This window comes from Phyllostomus discolor, chromosome 5 (genome assembly GCF_004126475.2).
Source record: "Phyllostomus discolor isolate MPI-MPIP mPhyDis1 chromosome 5, mPhyDis1.pri.v3, whole genome shotgun sequence".
Lineage (NCBI taxonomy): Eukaryota > Metazoa > Chordata > Mammalia > Chiroptera > Phyllostomidae > Phyllostomus > Phyllostomus discolor.
In genome coordinates this window covers 154548553-154567481 of record NC_040907.2, presented here as the reverse complement: position 1 = coordinate 154567481, position 18929 = coordinate 154548553, and the positions used below count along the sequence as shown (strand labels likewise).

At 53.4% G+C, this 18929-nt stretch overlaps 2 protein-coding genes across 7 annotated transcripts; one reads left to right on the top strand and one right to left on the bottom strand.

Annotated features, from left to right (window-relative positions):
- The first annotated feature begins 7898 nt into the window (after positions 1-7898).
- CUEDC2 (CUE domain containing 2) lies at positions 7899-14759 on the top strand. 5 transcript variants are annotated; one of them, XM_028512802.2, is made up of 9 exons: positions 7899-8048; positions 12791-12877; positions 13230-13373; positions 13465-13526; positions 13614-13741; positions 13825-14007; positions 14144-14205; positions 14282-14342; positions 14425-14759. In XM_028512802.2, the coding sequence occupies exons 2-9, from the start codon at positions 12804-12806 to the stop codon at positions 14569-14571; spliced, it is 861 nt and encodes a 286-aa protein (XP_028368603.1). In that variant the 5' UTR covers positions 7899-8048; positions 12791-12803; the 3' UTR covers positions 14572-14759. The 5 variants fall into 5 exon arrangements, with proteins under 5 accessions (XP_028368603.1, XP_035883114.1, XP_035883115.1 ...); XM_036027221.1 differs by having other exon boundaries at positions 14117-14205; XM_036027222.1 differs by having other exon boundaries at positions 7903-8048; positions 12794-12877; positions 14117-14205.
- Positions 14760-14874: 115 nt separating this feature from the next.
- Positions 14875-18721, bottom strand: FBXL15 (F-box and leucine rich repeat protein 15). Of its 2 annotated transcripts, XM_036027220.1 has the most exons (5): positions 18481-18721; positions 16819-17027; positions 16492-16645; positions 15666-16171; positions 14875-15206 (listed from the first exon to the last, which is right to left on the bottom strand). In XM_036027220.1, the coding sequence occupies exons 2-5, from the start codon at positions 16857-16859 to the stop codon at positions 15017-15019; spliced, it is 891 nt and encodes a 296-aa protein (XP_035883113.1). In that variant the 5' UTR covers positions 16860-17027; positions 18481-18721; the 3' UTR covers positions 14875-15016. The 2 variants fall into 2 exon arrangements, with proteins under 2 accessions (XP_035883113.1, XP_028368602.1); XM_028512801.2 differs by lacking the exon at positions 18481-18721 and having other exon boundaries at positions 16819-17149.
- Positions 18722-18929: the final 208 nt, after the last annotated feature.

The window sequence follows — 18929 nt, the reverse complement described above, 5'->3', positions numbered from 1 at the left end:
ATGTCCCTGAACTAACTTCCTCATAGCAAATGGAGGTGATGATATTACAACATCTCATAAGGTGTTCAAGAAGATGCCGTGAAATCCTGCATGTAAAATGTTCACCACAATGCCTGGCATGTACTGTGTGCTCAAATACAAGTGATTTTTTTTAAAGGTTGCAATACAGAAACATAGAATACAGGAAGTTAAAATCTTTTCTAATTCCTTACCCCCAAATGATCACTGAGGTACAATCTATTTTTTTTTTCTGTACACATGGTGTTAATTACAGGAGAGGAACCTCACTGCTTTTGCCACCCGCATTGGACATTAAGTACACCTTAGACATCAATCCATGATGCACATGGAGCTACCTCGTTCTTTCATAGCCGCACAATATTCTATAACATTTGGATTCCTTCCAGCTTTTAGCCTTTGGAAGTCCAGCCACCAAGTTTCTTGAGAGCTTATTATTTGCCAGCAAGTTGTTCTAGGTCCTGGGGATACAATAGTGAATGAGACAGTCTCTGCCCTTATGGAACTTGCATGTAGTGGGGAGAGATGGGCGTGGGGCAACAGGAAAATAGATAAAGGGAAGTTGTTATAAATAGTACAGGGGGAACAGAGGCTGAAATAGAAAATGAAGTGGGGCAGTGGAACTTAGAATAAGATAATTATGGAAGGCTTCTCTGAGGAGGTGACATTTAAGCTGAGATCTACAGAACATGAAGAAGTTAGGCATGCAAACAGAAGGATGAGGGGGGAGTCAGACAGAGGGTATGGTGGGTGCAATAAAAGTTATCTTCATTCACTCAACAGGCATTTGACAGCCCACGACATGCCAGGCAGTATCCGAGACACTGGTGCTGCAGGAGAAAACCAAACAAGTCCTTGCCCTCAGGGAGCTTCCTTTTAGAGGTGCAATGTAGAAAGACAGAGACTGGCAACAAGCCAATGGGTGAATATATGACGTGATGTCAGGGATGAGTGATGGGTTGCTGCTTTCAGTGGGACAGTTGAGGAAGGCTTCTCTAGAGATGTGACTCTTGGATGGAGACAAATAAAGACCTTTACGAGCCATTTGAATACCTGGGGGAGAAACGCAGGTGCAACAACTCTCTGGCTGGAGTGTTCTTTCCTGCGAGCAAGTGGAAAAGTAGTAGTTAATGAAGTTAAAGATGAAACTAGATCCTTTGGCACTTTGAAGCCATGTTGAGAATTCTGAACTTTATTTTGGGGGAGGGGGTTGGGGCAGAGGGTTATGAGCAGGAGAAACAGTGATCAGACTTTTTTTAAAAAATCATTCTGCATGTTGTATGAAAGAGACTGTAGAGGGGCCATTGTGGAAACAGGGAGACCAGTTAGGAGGCTTCTGAAGTAATAAAGGCAAAGTAAGATGGTGGTATGGTCGTATTTGGAAGGCATGAGGGTGATAAAAAGACAAATATCCTTGAATATGCAGCTTTGTTCACAAATACAAGCATTAAATTGTAGTGTAGAATATAAAGTCTCAGAATTAGAGACTGAATCATTGAACAATGACACCCTCGTAGCAACCAGCACAGCCAGCTCCCAGATCTCTGGTCCAAATCCCATTCGTCACTAACAGGAGCCCTTGGAAAATAGCTCCTTCTGAGGCTGTGGCAGGGAAGGTAGAAGATGAGCCTGGAACAACTTTTGCCAGGAAAGAAAGGACTACTCAAAAATGCCAGAAGAACAAAGGAGCCAGTTTGAAGGACTTCCACTAGCCAAATCTGGGACAATTTAAGCATCAAAGCATATAGTCACAAGAAAAGATTATAACCTGAATAAAATAAGGACAAATAAGTTTATACTAATATTATCTAAATAAATATGAAAGGAAAACTCTTCCTTTCATTAGAAGGAATAATTAAATTAGAAAATCACCACCATGGCTGGTGTGGCTCAGTGGTTTGAGTGCCAGCCTGTGACGAAAGGGTCACCTGTTCTATTGCCAGTCAGGGCACATGTCTGGGTTGTGGGCCAGGTCCTCAGTAGGGGGTGCTCAAGAGGCAACCACACATTGATGTTTCTCTCCCTCTCCTCCCTCCCTTCTCCCCTCTCTACATATAAACAAATAAAATTTTTTAAAAAAATAAGAAATTAGAAAACCACCATTCCCAACCATCATAGTAATTGATTGAGATGAGAATCACTGATGGATACTGAAACTAATGGGTGAAAGTTTGATGGGAAACAGGACACTTAAATAGCTTCAAAGTATGTTCCAACAAGGTATTTACTAATTACAAAGTAAATAGTAACCTAGTAACATAGTAGGGAAAATAGGTGAATGACACGCTGACCCCAAGTTGCAATACTCTTTGAATGAAGTCTTTCTCACCATCTTTAACAAGTGTCTCGAAATTTTTTTCTTTACCAGAGACACATCGACATCATGTGATTTCTGATACATTAACCTGGACAACACTACCTCAGTTCAGCAGTAATGCGTAATCGTGGGGAAATATCAGATAAACCTAAATTGAGACACAACCCTGCTAGTTTTTATTGTTCAAAAATGTCATAAAAGACAAAGGAAGGCAGGGAGACTGTTTCAGGCCAAAGGAGACTAAAGAGACATGAAAACAATACAATGCATGATCCTGTTTGGGATCTCCGAACAGAGCAAAAATTGTATAAAGGACGTTATTGGGACAAATAACAAGACTTGAAACAAGGACTACAGATTAGAGAAAGAAACAAGCAGAAGGCTGACGGCTGGTAAACCTGGTAGGAGGATAAGCGAGAGTTCTTTGCACTATTCTGGCAACTTTTCTGTAAGTTTCAAATAATTTCTAACTAAAAATAAAAATGTAGTAATAAGTAAACTGAGTCTCTAGATCAAAAGGATATACACTTAAAATGTACTACCTATCGCCCTGGCTGGTGTAGCTCGGTGGATTGAGTGTGGGCTGCAGACCAAAGGGTCACTGGTTGGATTCCCAGTCAGGGCACGTGCCTGGGTTGTGGGCCAGGTCCCCAGTGGGGGTGCACATGAGAGGCGACCACACATTGATGGTTCTCTCCCTCTCTTTCTCCCTCCCTTCCCCTCTCTCTAAAAATAAATAAAATATTTAAAAAATAAATAAATAAAATGTACTATCTATCTATGTTACAGATTTTGTTTTAATCTTGGAGAATTGTCTTTGTGCTTGTAGGCACCTCAAATCCTTTTGTGAAACAAGGCAGGTTTCAAGTAAATTGTGGGTCTCACACCAAGTAAGGTGTGTTCTGTCTCCCCTTCTCTCTCTATCCTTTTGGGTCCCGGCCCTTGAAAAGCGCCCCATCTCTGAGGATGCGCATTGCTCACAGACATTTCTCCCGAGGCTCCCACTGATGCTTTGGAAATGCCCACAGGCTGCGTGCAGGTCCATCCCTACCCTCCCACTACGAGCCTTTGAAGGGGGCACTGCCACTCAGTTCAGCGCAACATGGGCTGTGCTTCCAAACCCCAGTGCCTGCTCCTGCTCCTGTAGATGTAAGGAGCACTTCAGGGAGCCCTGGTGCTTCCTTCTTTGATCTCTTCTTTGAACTTGACACATAGAACTCACAAAAGAGCTGGGCTGCCAGGCACCTTGCTGGTCACTTGGTCCAACCCCCTCAATACACATTATGCTGGGAAACCAAGGCCGAAGAGAGGAAGTGACTCACCCTAAGTCACACAGTAGGCGGGAACCCCGAGGTCCTAGATCCCAGTAGGGCTTGGGCCACCAAACCCTGGTCCTGATGGCCTCCTCCTCCTGGCCTGGTCCCAGCGTTACACAGCCCTGGCATCTGGTCTGGAGCCCTTCAGTTGATGAATGCTGACCGACCAGTTTTCAGCCCTCTCCTACCTCTCAATGAGACCGCTCACATTCTGCTCCAGAGGGCAGAGTAAGAATTGCAACAACCTCACACTTACTACATGCTGGCACTGTGCTAAAGCCTTGTTTAGAAACTATTAATTCAACTTAATCTTCACAAAATCTTGATGTGGATATAATTATTATTCCTGTTTACAGCTGAGGAAAATGAGGCCCACAGAGATTAACAAGTAACCCAAGGTCACACACGGAGAATGCATCTGGGAAACCTGACCGTAGACTTAACCTAGAGGCTAAACTGCCTCTTCTTCATGCATGAGACACACTCAGCAAAATTTAAGGAACATTTATGAAACAGCTACTATATGCAGAACACTGGACTAGACGCTGAGGGGCTGCTCATGAATCAGGCTGTGATGGAGGAGCATGTGGGGGGGGTCTTCCAGGAGATCATATGCACCACTGGGGAGTTGAGAGAAGCTTCTTGAAAGAGGCATCTTTCAAGATGCCTCTCTGACAGAGGCTTTGAAGGATGTATAGGATACCAACAGACAGTGATGGGAAGGAGGTGTCCCAAGAAGCACTGAGGAGGGACCAGTATGAATAAAAGCATGGCAGAAGCAGGAAGCAGGTTTCATTGGAAGATTAGGCTTCAAAGCTAAATGGAGCCCATACTATGGAAAACTTTAATGGCTGGCCAGTGTGGCTCGGTTGGTTAGAGCATCGTCCTGTAACCAGAAGGTTGTGGGTTTGATCCCTGGTCAGGGCACATACCTAGGCTGTGGGGTTTGTCCCCCGGCCTGAATGCAGGCACTTTCAATACCTGGTCCCGACTCGTGTGGCATGCAACCAATTGATGCTTCTCTCTTGCATCGATGTCTCTCTCTCTCTCTCTCTCTCTCTCTCTCTCTCAAAAGCAATGAAAAATAAATGCCCTCTGGTGAGGATTAAAAAATGTTTTTTAAAAATTTTAATGGCAAGGTAAGGAGTTTGGGGGGAACATTCGAGTCTGAGTAGACGAGCAGCCCAAGTTGAAGAGGAGCACGCGGCTGGGCCGCCGTGGGCCTGAGTGTCGGTGGTGCGGCACAGCCGGGCACCGGAACTGAGTCCCTAGGGCATTTGCTAGAGCTCACGGCCTATGGAATTCAGTTCTCAGAGCCAGGTGGCCAAAGTTGCCTCAGCCCTGCTGCTGCCCTCCCATACTCTCTTCCGTGAATTTTCCCCCATTCCCAGGGTGGGCCAGAAAAGGAACGTGGGATCTCAAGATTCTTCCTATCCCAGGGAGGGTCTACCTTGGAGCTGAAAATAGGGCCCCATTGCTAGGGAAAGGGACAATGGTTCTTTAAATTTTGAAAAAAACTGGTATAGGATGTGAGGGGGGGCTAAAGGCTGTGGGAAGAATTCTGTGGGTACCACTGAGTCAGTCCCATCATCTCGTACCCAGCCGTGCTCCTAGTGGGACCAGATGTGGAGCTGGAGAAGCAAGAGGCTGGGAGAACATGTACACTGAGAAGGGCGTCTTGCTAAAGACCAAGGGGCTTCCTGAGCCAGAGGGGATCCCCAAGATGTGGATCCCCAAGATAAGGGCCCAGGAGTCCCCACTCCCTGAAAAATCTCTTCACATGAAGTACTCAAAAAATGGGAAAATGGAAGAGGATGATCTCCCTGAAACACGCTTTCACTTTCTAAAGAGTCAAAGGGAGGGCTGGGAACCATTCCCACTCACAAAGCAGAGCCGCAGCCTGCCCCCAGAGACGGAAAGGCAGGCCAGCAGGCACCAGAGCCACCCTACCCTCACCTGCTTGAGTTGAGAGAAAGGGGGCGTCACTCACCCATGAACCTCCTCTCTGGCTCCTGGGGCTGGATCTGCAGTGATGCTCTCAGGGAGCTCCTTAAGTAGAGCCTCCACTCCGCCCCAGCCAGCTCCCGCCCCCGCTCCATCCTGGCCCTTCTGAGAAAGGAGGAAGGTGTGGGAGGGCCAGGCACGTTGCCCAGAGAGCCCTTTCTGACCTCAAGCAAGAGTGGGGACACCCCTCCTGCCCCCACCCCACTCCCCCAAGCCTCTCCTTCCTCACTTCTCCAAGTCCCTCCCAGCTTTTGAGACCTACCAGCTGGGTCCTTTCTCTGCTCTTAATGTTTGGGAAATCTGCCCTTTATGCCTAATTTCTCAAGCAGGCAGGCTTCTAGCCTTTCCCATCAGCTAAGGGGACCCAGGCCCCCTAACACCAGCTGCAAAATACATTTTGAGAAAATGGGGAGAAAGCATCGCTCTACCTGCTTTCCCCACAGGTCTGGCTTCAGGCAGCACCCAAAGCACAGGTGGAGTCTGTTCCCGTCTTGGGGAGGCAGAGACTGAGAGCTGAGGGCCTTACAGTCCAGCCAGCTATGGAATGCTGAGCAGGACAAGAGTTCTCTGCCATACAGTTTGTGTGTGTCCTGCACCTGTGGCTATTCCTGTGCTCAGCCCACCCTTTGTCCTCTGAGCGCAGAACCTGGCCCATGCCGCACAGCTGGCACTCTCCAGAGTTTGAGCTGGAAATCAAGGGGCTCCCCCTCAGAGGTCTTTCCCATCATCCTTCCCCCAAAACTCAGGAAATTCTTTCCAATGATGATATCTAGTTCCATCTGTCCAACTGCCATCCAGGAAACAGACCATGGGGGAGGGAGAAAGGCACAATGTCAAGGATGGCTGCAGGGATCTTGGGCCAGAACTTGGGACGGCTCTTTGGAGGAAACCTGAAAGTTCCTGCAGTGGGGGTGGTGGGGAGAGGACAGTCATTATCAGGACTGAGCGCTGGTGGGAGGCAGGTTTCATAACAGGGAAGATGGGGAACTGGGGAAGGGGAGAAGCGGTCAGTCATTACAGGGCTGGCAGAGGGTCAGCGCTAAGGGAGCCACCCATCACTCCCTTCCCGGGGCCTGTCTGGTAGGAGTTCAAAGAGGCTGCTACCACACCCCTCATTAACCCCAGCAGCGCCAGGTAGTGGCTTTATGGGAGACGCAATGCCAAATGTGCTCCCTCCTTCCTCCCTCCCTTGCCTGCCACTCCTCTCTAGCAGCCAACATCTTGTTCTTTTTGAGCTAGGGGCCCTGGTGGGCGGTGGGAGCTGTAGTGCGGAGCAAGGCTGGAAGAGGGAGCAGTGATCCCCCTTTTCTCCATATTTTGGCACTGCCTCTAGTCCTTAGGGGAAAGGAGTGGATAGGATGCTCTACTCTAGACTGTGACTCCTGAGGGCAGGGACGGGCTGTGGGTCCTCGGCACCCTACGAGGGGACTGGCCCTGCAAAGGGGCTCACCACTGCTGACTTGGGATGGATGAGCTCATCTTTGAAGGGAACTCTTTCCCTCATGCCCCGTTGTGGGGGTTTGTGGGAGCAGACGGCTGTGGGCTTCCCCACTGAGCAGCACCGGGAAGCTGAGGCAGCAGAAACAAAAAGAGGAAGCTGGGGCCTTGCTGGGGCCTGGGACTCAGATGCCCTGCCTTAAATGAGAAGCCCTGCCAACCTGGGGCTGAAGGCCGGGGCGGGCAGCGAGGTCTGCAGGCCGTCCTGAATCTGGGCTCGGGTCCACCCGCACGCAGAGCGCCCTCTTCCCACTCCCCACACCCACCCAATTCAAACCAGCTCCGGGCCCAAGGCCCAGACCCTCACCCGCCCTAATCTTGAGAGGAAATCCCTGTCAAGGGAATACAGAGGGAAGAGAGATGGTGGAGCAGTCAGCACTCCAGAGTTGATTGGGTGAGAGGGCTTGAACCTGCCCTGGGCACCAAGGGGAGGAGGCACCAGGTCTGGGGGAAGGGGCCGCCAGATCCAACCCGGGGGCCAGGGACCTGTGGAAGAACCGGGGAGACGCGAAGAGGAGGAGAAAGCTATAGGACCTGACGGCGGCGACTTTGGGTCGAAGACATAAGGCGGAAGGGAAGAGACGGGATCAAGGAAGTACGCGGTGACACAGTCAGACACTGCGACTCCACCCTCCGGCCGGACCTCCGCATCCAGCTCCTCCCTACCAGCAGTAAAAATGGCCGCCGAGGGAGCCGGTCCAAAGCCCTGAGACAATGAAAATGAGAGCAGAAGACACGCCCGTTTACGGGCACTTGCCCTTCCCAAAAATGGCGACCGCAGCGCTTCTGGAAGCAAACCGCTCTGGGCCCCGCCTTGGTCTCGTGGGTGGGGCGGGGGCGGGGGGATGAGAGCTGCACCGCGCGGGACAGGTCTCCGGCGGCGCCCGACGGAGCAGGTGATTTCCCCTGCAGCCCCCGGCCCAGGCTAGGAGAGTCGCAGAGGGCGTTGATCCGGGGTGCCTTTCTGGTGCTCCCCCACGGTCCCCCCCGGACCCGCGTTTCTGATTCTTGCCTTGACCTGTATCAAGGCACATCCCAGCTCGCTCAGGCCACCCCGATCTTGTGTCCCGCTTGCAAGGGCTGCAACCGCATCCCCATGCCCTCAGGCCCACTATTCTGGACCCTTACGGGGATCCCGCTAGCTCGTTTGGGGAGCTCCTGCTTCAGGGCTAGCAGTACGATCGCACTTCCTGCGCTGCACCCTCCATCCGCTCGTGCTCTCGCTTGACTTTGGATGTCGGAACCCCTTGTACCCGACAGTGTCCTTGGCGCCTTTAAGACCTGACTCCGGAGTGGGGGGACAGTGATGTCCTCTGGAGTCAGCGTTCGGAACTTGGGCTCCAGGAGCCAGGCTTCATAGGGGCTGGGAGAAACAGTAAAACCTCCATCCTAGACCCTCTGAGCGCTACAGGACTGCTTTCACACTCTTCCTCAGGACTCCTCCCAGATCACCTTCCGTTCTCCCTCCACCTTGAGCGCCTCTCCACCCCAAGAAAACAGCATGTGCTCTTCCCCTCAGGCTCTCTTCAGTTTGTCCAGAGAGTCTGTATGGAGCACCTGGAGAGTCCAGGCCTGTGCCAGGTCCTGAGGATGCTCTCTGGCCAGCTGGGGGCAGTGAGGATGGGGTGGTCAGTGTTGGCTGCAGGGAGGAAATGAGTCCTGCAGAATGAGTAGCAGAGGGAAAGATGTTATGAGTGGGGAGAGTGGTGTGAGCAAAGAGCGTGAAGTGGGCAAGAGGGCTGGGAGGATTTACATCACGAGAGCTGGTGGAGTGGAGTGGTCAACAGCGGGGATTCTGGAGCCAGATTGCCTGGGTGTGAATCTGCCATGAACTCACTTGGTGACCTTGGGCGAGTTAATCAACCTATCAGTTCCCCATTTCCTTTTGTGCATGATAATATTGGTATCTATATTTTAGGGTTATTGTGAGGGTTAGGTATGCTAATACATGTAAAGTGCACAGAACAATCCCTGGCACATTGTGAGCAGTCAGTAAATGCTAACTATTGTTCACAACCACATCTCATTTTTGCAGTTAACCAGTGAGTCTCAATTTGGAGCCTCCAGGAAGTAATGGGGTTCTCTGGGCTATGTACAGAATTTGAAGAGTCTTATGGAAATTATATTCTTATCCTAGAGAAGGCTGGCGGCCCAGGCTGCAGCTTCCCCAACTCAGGGACTGTGGAGGAGAAATGCTAGGAGAGTCCTCTGGGCAGGAAAGAAACTAGGAAGGCTAGGGGATGGAGAAGGGTTAAACAAAGAAGTGGCAAGCCGTAGAGGCTGGAGAAAGTTTGGACACCTCAAGAACAGGAGGAAGGAGGATGCTCCCTTGGGAGACAAGTTGGAGCAAACGCTCAAGGGAGAAAGACATTTTATTTGGGCACAGAGAGTTTTCCAGAAACAACCCCCTGGTCCTCAGACCTTGGTTAGAAACCTGGAGGCATCAGCCACATCCCTGACAGCTTCTTCCTTAGAAACTGGGTTTTTAGGCAGCATCCTTGGGCCTCTGTCCCAGCAGAGGTTTCCAGGCAACTGACAGCAGCCACGATACGAGGTAACCCAGGGTGGATGTGGGTCTCTGAAGGGGGCTGACCTCCCGGGGGGAGCCACGTGGAGGGGTCTGGTCTGCCTGGTCTGAGCAGTACCGCACCTCCCCAGGGTCCCATGCTAACTAAGGCCTGGAGCATCCCCCTGCTAGACGGGCTTCTCAGCCATCTCTGAGCTGTCACAGCAACTCTGTGTTACACTCAGGGAACCAAGAAACTGATCATAGATGGTAGACCTGTCTCAGCCCACTTAGAAGTCTTGATGTCCTTTTGTCCTCAAAGTAGCCCCTAGAATATACGCTCAATTAGGCGACCTGGAATTAAATCATGGCTGCAGAAGTCAAGCCAGGTTACTTTGTGCAAGTCATTCAACCCACTGAGTTTCAATTTCTTCACTGCAAAGCGGGCAGTAACTGTTTATTGAGTGCCTACTTCAGATGAGATTATGAGGGTACAGTGGTGAATGAGCCAGGTGTGTAGGCCCTGCCCTCATGAAGCATCAAACATTGCCCAGATGGTTAGTTAGTTATAGCTGTGAAAGGTGCCACTAGGTGAGGAAAAGGCAGTCTGCAATGAGTGTGTCATGTGCAGGGAACCAAAGGAGTTCCAGAGGGTCAGGGACAGCATGCCTCCAGGACAGGAATTTTATACTGAGACCCAAAGGAATTAGGTCAAGGGGTGGAGGTGGAAGGTTGCCTAGGCAGAGCCCCTTGCCACAAAAGAACTTGAGTGCTGGCAAATTGAAAGAAGGCCAGAGTGGACAGGATGGTCCAGGGAGGGTGTTTATGGTGAGGCTAGAGAGAGGTAGGCAGGGGTAAGGCCCTGAATCAAAGGCCACAAAAGGAACCTGGACTTACCTGAAGGGACATGGGAAGTCACTGGCAGATTATAAGCAGGAAAAACTTTTTTTTAAATCACACAACTGTGATTTTTGTGGAGAATAAGCTGTTGGGGGAAAGATGGAGATGGGGGTGGTGGGGAAAGGTGAGGAAGCTTTTGCAGTTAAGAAGAAACGAAGCAGAGTGGGAGCAGAGATGCAGACGGGCTGAGAGATAAACGGTCAGGGCCTGTGACCGATTGGATGTGGGAAGGCGAGAAGTAGGGTGGTGTCCAAGATAATGCCCATACATGTGACAGGAACAGCTGGGTGTGTGGACGGGCGTTTTACTGAGGACGGCCTGGGGGGAGTGAAAGGCCTGGGTGTGCTGCAGAAGAGGAGGCTGGACTAGAGGCCTGGGCTTTTGGGAGCTGGTGACACGGAGTTGGTTTATAGAGATGTGGGCCCAGATGAAACCTTCCAGAGAGAGAAAGAACAGAGTGAGGAGAGAGGGGGAGGAGATTGGAACTGGAGCTTTGCTGCCACATTTACAAGGCAGCAGAGAGGGGACTCTGGGAAGAAATGACCAGGGAGGTGGAAAAGGAACAGGGGAGTGTGATGCTCAGAAATCAACACTGGTGCTGCTTGAAAGGGCGACTGTTAGCTGAACCCATGAGAAACTGCCTTTTTCTTTCTTTTTATTTTGTAAATCAAAAACGGGCAATAATGGCAAGTGCATATGGTTCAACCTAATTAGAGCAAAACCTGAAAAGGTAACTCATGACCTTAGCCTGAGAAATTTTGGTAGCGACATTGGGCAGAAGCCAGACAGGAGCTGGGGAGGAGTGGGCAGAGTGGAGAGGAGGAAGGGAGTGGAATGGTCAGGACTCGGTGACTGATCAAGTGCAGCAGGTGGGGTTGAGAGGGTGAAATCAAGGGTGATCCGCAAGCTTCAGGTATGGCAACTGAGCGAGTGAGTGGTTTTGTCAGCTGGTGAAACAAGAGGTGCACATTCGGAGAGGGAATGGACTCGGACCGGGAGGGCAGGGAGTTTGGACGAGGTAGAATTTAAGATGCCGCTGAGTCTTGTGAGTGGGATGGAGAGCTGACATTTGGACCTGTGGGTGTGCAGCCATTCATTACCGTCTGCATGTTCCTGACTCCCAGATACAGACGTGGAGTCAAGCACATGTAGGCGGGAATGACATAAGTCAGTGAGTATTTATTGAGTGCCTACTACATGCAGGCGTTTTTGGAGGTACTAGGGCTATACCAATGAATAAGACAAAGTCCTCCCCACCTGCTTCTTGGAGCTTACTTTCTACAGTGGAGGACAGACAATAGGCAATTAAACATAAAATAACATTAAGCCATAGTAAATGGTATAGAGAAAATAAAGCAGGGTAACGGATTAGGGAGTGCGAGGAATACCTATTTTGGTAAGTTAGTCAGGGGAGGTCTCTCTGAGGAGACAGTATTTGAGCAGAGCCCTGGAGGAGGTGAGGGAACGAACCATGTGGATATCTGGAGGGGACAGGAAGAAGCTGGGCAAGGCTGGGGAACAGCAAGGAGGCTGGTGGGCTGTGACTGGAGTGTGTGAGGAGGGAGTGGGGAGGTGGTAGAGGTAGGCAAAGGCCAGATCTTGTACGGCTCCGTTGGCCTTGGGAAGGAAGATGGAAAGTTCTTTGTAGTTAGCCGCAAGCTGCTAGAAGAGCAAGGAATGGTGAGGAAGAGAACTGGTGGAAGACTGCTCCTTCTGTGCAGGCCCCGGAGCCAGAAAAGTCCCTTTGTGCCAGAAGGTGGGTGGCCCATTCTGCGTGGGGGAAGGCTTGGTCTTGGTCCTGAGGCCTGCTCCTTGGGGAGGGGCTGGACAATGGGCCCCTTGTGGTTAGACTTGGGGGCCAAGTGGCCTTCTCAGTGATAGGATTCCTGAGCCAGGAGGCATGTGACCCCAAGACTTTGGTTTCTTGCCAGAGGATCTGAGCATGCTGCTGGGGAGTCGGGTGGGGAGATGGAGAGGGGTCGGGGGAGTGGCAAGGGGAACCATCACACTGGAGGCCTCCTCATGATACAGCCTCAAGCTAGAGGAGGACATGTGGGCAGGGAGGGGGCTGTGGCTTCCATTAAGGGGAGGGCTGGAGAGCTGGAAGCCACAGGCAACATGAACAAATGGTTTTCACAGCAGGGCAGGAGGGAGGAGCTGGGCGCCCCTGGGCCTAGTGGGTAGGGGCAGGCAGGAGAGGGCCTGATAAGCCTACCTCTTGTGTCTCTTCAGAAGGGGAGAGAGCATGGAGCTGGAGAGGATTGTCGGTGCTGCCCTCCTTGCCTTTGTCCAGACACACCTGCCAGAGGCTGACCTCAGGTAGAAGCAGCTCCCCTAGGAAGAGCATGCTGGGGCCAGAGTCAGAGCTGCCTGGCAGTGCTCTGGGCCATGGCCAATGGAAAGACGGGATGAGGACGCTCAGCTGTTCCTGAGATGGGGAAGGGCTGATCATGATTTGCTGGTGTGGCCTAACTCCTTATCCTGTGGCTGTTGCAGTTGTTGGACAGATGGGAAACCAAAGTTCCATGGGAGGATGGGATATTCTCTAGTCTCGGTGCCTGAGGTCTGACTCATGGGTCCCATGAAACCCAGGGCTGGAGCCTTAGGTGAGGTGGGAGTGCCGGAGGCTTCCAGTGTTTTACCCATGGCTTGTCCTGTTCCCTTCCTGCAGCGGCTTGGATGAGGTCATCTTCTCCTACGTGCTTGGGGTCCTGGAGGATTTGGGCCCCTCAGGCCCGTCAGAGGAGAACTTCGATATGGAGGCCTTCATTGAGATGATGGAGGCCTATGTGCCTGGTTTCACCCACATCCCAAGGTGGGGCCTGCCCGGGGCCAAGAGGACGGGGGCCAGCTGATTGTGGAGGGTGGGCAGAGTTGTCCTCTTACCACCCTCCTTGTCTTTTCAGGGGTACAATAGGGGACATGATGCAGAAGCTCTCAGGGCAGTTGAGTGGTCCCAGGAACAAAGGTGAGACTGGAGATCAGGCACTCGGATGACTCATAACCCCCATCCCCAAAGCTCGGGCAAACCTGGTGCTCTCTCTGCCTCTGTCAGAGAGCCTGCAACCGCTGACATCTGAGGTCCACAGCCAGGTGCCCACCTCTCCAAAGCCCCTGCAGCAGCCTGAAAAGCTCAAAGAAGAGACAAGGCCTTCTCCTGCTGCTGGGGACACCCAAGATGAGGTTGGTAGAGGAGGGTGCCGATGAGGGAGCTGGGGGGTAGGAAAGGAGGAAGTACTGCCTTTTGTCAACATTTATGCCCACAGGCAGCCAGTGCTGAAGAGGAGCTGCTGCCAGGGGTGGATGTGCTCCTGGAGGTGTTCCCTACCTGTTCGGTGGAGCAGGCCCAGTGGGTGCTGGCCAAAGCTCGAGGGGATTTGGAAGAAGCTGTGCAGATGCTGGTAGAGGAGAAGGAGGAGGGGCCTCCAGCTTGGGATGGCCCCAACCAGGTATCCTTTGATAACCCCCCTAACCTATGCAGCCCCAGCTACATGCCCCCTCAGTGTCAAACCCGCGCCCCTGGCCTATCGCCATATGCTTCTCTTACTGGTGTCCTAGAGTTTAGAGCAGGCTTCCCCTCTGCAGGACCTGCCCAGGCGCCTCAGAGGCCCCCAAAAGGATGAGCTGAAGTCCTTCATCCTACAGAAGTGAGTCTGGGCTGGGCTGGGCTCTTAAAGGGTTTTCCCAGGGTGGCAGGAGCTTCACCTGACCAGTTTTTGGCAGGTACATGATGGTGGATAGTGCAGAGGATCAGAAGACTCACCGGCCCATGGCTCCCAGGGAGGTGAGAGAGTTGGGGCTGCCAGGGGTGTATGGAGTGGGTGGGACTGTCTCCTGGCTTCTGCTACTCACTGATTGCCTGACAGGCCCCCAAGAAGCTGATCCGATATATTGACAACCAAGTAGTGAGCACCAAGGGGGAGAGATTCAAAGATGTGCGGAACCCCGAGGCCAAGGAGATGAAGTCCACATACATCAATCTCAAGCCGGCCAGAAAATATCGCTTCCACTGAGGCATTCGCCAGACTCTGCTAGAGCCTTTTAAGCTTAGATCCCAGAGGGATGCAGGAGTCCTACAGCCCCACACAGGGCTGCCCTAACTCCTGACCCCTTCTCTACCCCTTCTTTCTCCTCCTTGCCCTACCATGTTAACCTCCTCTTGGAGCTGCCTGTGAGCACAGTAAAGGTGGCCCCAAGAAGACGAGTGCGTTCTGGTCATTTCTGCCTCAGAGCTGGGGTGCTGGAGGAATGTGTCCGTCTGACCTTCCCTCCCAACCTCATATTCCCTGCCTCCAACAGGGCAGTGCCAGGCAGGAGGGGGTAAAAAGCTTTTTATTTGAAGCTCCAAGGTGGGATAGGGCAATGGCCTCTCACCAGAGGCCCCCACAGTCCAGTTTCCCTACAGTTCATAGTCAGGCCCTGACACACAGTCCAGCTGTGCCCCCAGGAGGGGACGGGTCAGACCTGCAGGTTGACAAAGGGTGCAAAGCCTGCCATGTCCTGCAGTAGCACCAGGGCCTGATGCAGCCGCGGTTCCACGTCGATGTCCACACCCCGCTTCCGCAAGCGGCTCAGGCTGGGCTCAGCCACACGGTGGCAGTGCCGCACCCGCAGTGAGCGCAGCGCAGGGCAGTATTCAGCCAATGTCCTGGGGGAGGAGTTGCATGAGGCTAAGGGCACGAAATCGCTACACCCACCGTAAGGGAAGCCAGCAAGGTCCCTATGTATCCCTGTATCTCGGGGTATAGTTTTTCTTCCATACACGAGGGAGAGGGCCTGGATTGGGGTCATGCACTTTACGCCTCCAGTGAACCAGAGACTTCCTGTCTCTTAAAGGGGTTACTGCTCCTCAGCTCCCCTGGTTGAAGAAAAGCCAGAAATTTGACTTTGTGAGTGAAAACTGCCAATGTGTAAATATTGGTTCAAAAGGTTTTAAACTGGTCTTTCTGGTCTAGGCAATCCTAGGGGCCTTTCCTGTTCAGAATGGGGCTGCCGAGGTCGAGGAAGACCCGAAACCCCAGTTCTGCCTTTCGACTACTGCCCACCCCTTCCCCCAGAGACTAAATCATTGCCCCCCTCCCAACCCACCGATCCCAAGCCCAGGCACCTGACACCGTCGCTTCCGACGCGGAGGCAGCCGGTTAGGTCGAGGTGCTCAAGTTCCGGGCAGTTCCGAGCCAACTCCTGGATGGCGGTGTCCCCTACATTGGCGTTGATCGCCAGCGAGAGGCTGCGAAGCCCCGAGCCGCACCTCTGTGCCAGGTACACGATGGCCTCATCCTTGAGCTGGCGGCAGGCGGTGAGGTCCAGCTCTTCAAGGGACGGACAGCGGTCGACGAGACCGCGCAGGGCCAGCCCGTCTACCCAGTCACAGTGCGCAAGCGACAGGCGCTGCAGGCGAGGGCAGCCCTCTGCCAGCGCCCCCAGCGTGCGGCGGCTCAGTAGCCCGCAGCCGGCCAGCGCCACACTCCGCAGCTGCGGATTCCGCGCCAGCACCGGTACCAGATCCAGATCAGACAGCCATTCGTGACACGGCGCCAGCGCCAGCTCCTGCAGCCTCTCGGCATCCCGCAGCAGCCAGACCAATGCGGTCTGCGGGATATTCGGACCCACCTGTGGGCAGGGAGGCAGCTCGACTTTCAGCTGGTGCGGGGGACGGGTGGGAGCTACCTATCCGCCCCTGATGAGTTCTTTTCTGGCAGCAGCCAGCGCTCGGGGACTTTGCCACTTGCCCTCCCAGGAGAGACCCCACGCTCCCTCTGAGTTGATACCCGGTATTCGCACTTTGGGAATACTTCCCGGGGGCGGATCACTTCCTGGGCATTCTTGGAGGGCCAAGAGGGTCCAGAGGGTACCTAGAGGCACTGGGTTTGGGCTGGAGGCGGGGCGGGGGCAGAACCCAGACGGGGGCGGGGCTCCAGCCCCAGGCTCACCTCAGCGGCGTCGAAGCGGCGCAGCCCCGCCAGGTGCAGCTGCACTAGGGCTCGAAAGGCCCGGCTGACGCGCTGCAGCTGGAGCAGCTGGCACAGCGGGACCCGGCTCAGGATGTGTGGGAGCAGCACGTCTTCCCAGGGCAGGTCCAGGAGCCTGTGGGTAAAGGGGCGTTGCCGGCGGCGTCCCCCGGCCGCTGTTACCCACGAGTACGCCTTTGTTATGGTCCTGCGCTCTGGCTCCTAAGAGGGGCCCCCAGGCCTGCTCCCGTTTAAACTCCCCTCCCCCAGGTCCTCCTTCACTCTCTCGGCCCCTCCGATGCTAGGTACCTGACGGCCCCGGGCTCTTGCTCCCCTCCGGACGGCTCCATCGGTGGCTCCTTTGGCTGTCTACTGCGCGTGCGCAGTAAGGACCTCTTGCTTTGACTTAGGAACAGCTGCTACGAACCCGCCTCCTTGGACTGTAGTGACAGACCGATTCAATCGAGTGCCGTCTCACTGAGGATCCTCTCTGAAAGCGTTCCGGAGAGATTAGGAAACTGAGGGCGGAACAGACCGGTGGTGCAGCATTAGATCTCGCCTTCTCCGCTACTAGGCTTGAGACCCGAGTCTAGAGAAGGCGCTGATGCAGCAAACACTGGCTTCGTTTTTCGTCTTGGGCCAGTGAATGGCTCTGGGTGAAGTGGTGATGGGAGGAGCAGGAAAAGCCCAGCGCAGAAGGGCGGAGCCAGAACTCAAAGGTTCTGGGCCTACCCGCTGCCTTGTGGTCGCTTTTAGCGACTGACTTTGAAAAATGGGAAGAAACTATTTCTTACTGGCTGGCACGTAGTAGGTGCTCGATAATTTTTGACTGACTTGAATGAACAAAGCTAGAATTTTAATTCCTTCATCAAGTAAACTTGCCTAAAACCTTCCGTTTCTGGTTTATTGTAAAGTACAGAGCTATCCAGCCTCTTCCACTTCGACGATTTGGAAAGGGTTTGCACTTTGAGAGGAGAGATATAGGGAGCGCTAAGAAGGACTATATCTCCAGCCGGGTCCCTTTCCTTCCCCAGGAGGTCTAGAGTTCTGAAAAGAATACTTGATCAGCTCAGCCCGCCAGGAGTACTGCTTCTCGGTTGGCCTGGGGGACTAGCTGTAGGGTCTCAGCCTGAGCCGCCCTGGGGCAGTGACGCCCCTGAGCTGTGGGCCGCCCTCTCACCGCGTCCCCGGGTTCTAGTTCCACGGTCCGTTCCCAGTAACTCGAGGCAGTGCTTTCTGTATCTCCCGTTGGTAGTGAAGGTGTGAAGGACGCCTAGAGCTACTGTTGTCGCTGAAAGCTGCCCCCAGCGGGGTTGCACTCTCGGTGCAGCCCCTTCACCTGCCCTTTTATAAAGAAAACTGCTTCCCATTCATTATCTCATCAGGCTTCGGTCACCTCTGCAAGGTGGGCAGGTCTGTGCTGTCACACCGCTTTAAAGATGAAACCAAAACCCTGGGGAGGAAGCGCCTTGTCCAGGGTCAAGAGAGTTGGAATAAAAAAACGAAAGCATCCTGGTTTTCCCAGAATTCTTTCCACACTCCCTCATCCCCCAATGCAGCAAGAAGATAGAAGCAGGCAGCAGGGAAGGACCAAAGCGGGTCAACTTGGGTGAGGGACTTGCTCCTTCTTCCTCAGCCTGCTTGGGGAGGAGGTAGCTGGGAGGATCCACCTCTGCTAACATAGAGCCACGTGGGTGCGCACAACCTCGGGCCGCGCTCCCTCTCCCCCTCCCCGCTTTGTTAGCGCCTCTGCGCCTGCGCAGTGCGACAAATCTGGCGCTGTCCCCTTCAGCACCACGCGGAGCCGGCGCCGCCCCTCCCCGCGGTGAGCCCTGCGCGTCCCCCGACCACCCAAACAGACCCCTTCTTCCTTCCGAGGTCACCATCTGCCTGCCCTGGCTTTCCCTAGGAGAGCAGTTGCCATAGTAACTCTAGTGGCCCTTTCTTAAAAATAGATGGGCCTCCTCTTACCTTGGCCAAGGGCACAAGGGTTGCCTGTTCCCTTCTACCTTCAGTCCCGGCGTCATCCCGTCTAACCTCTCACCCTTAGATGGGCAGGACACCTAACTCAGGCATCATGGAAGTTCTCCCTGAAGTCTGACTAACATTCTTCCTACTGCATCCTGGGCGAGCGGTCAGGGTTGCGTCCCATGGATCCAAGGCTCAGAACCCCTGAGGGTTTGAGGCGGTGTACCCTAAGTCTCTCTTCCATTAACTGATGGTCTCCTGGATTTAGGGGGCGGGTCCCGTCTACACCCATACCGTGTGCTTGGCGCGGCCGCGTGCTCGTGGGGGCGGGAGCGCGTGTGGCATGTAACAGGTCATGTGGCAACCTCCCAGGGACACGCGTGGGGTCTGGAGCGGGACACGCGTGTGAAGCTGGGTCCTGCGTGTAGCTCAGGGGGCGGTGGGGTGAAAGG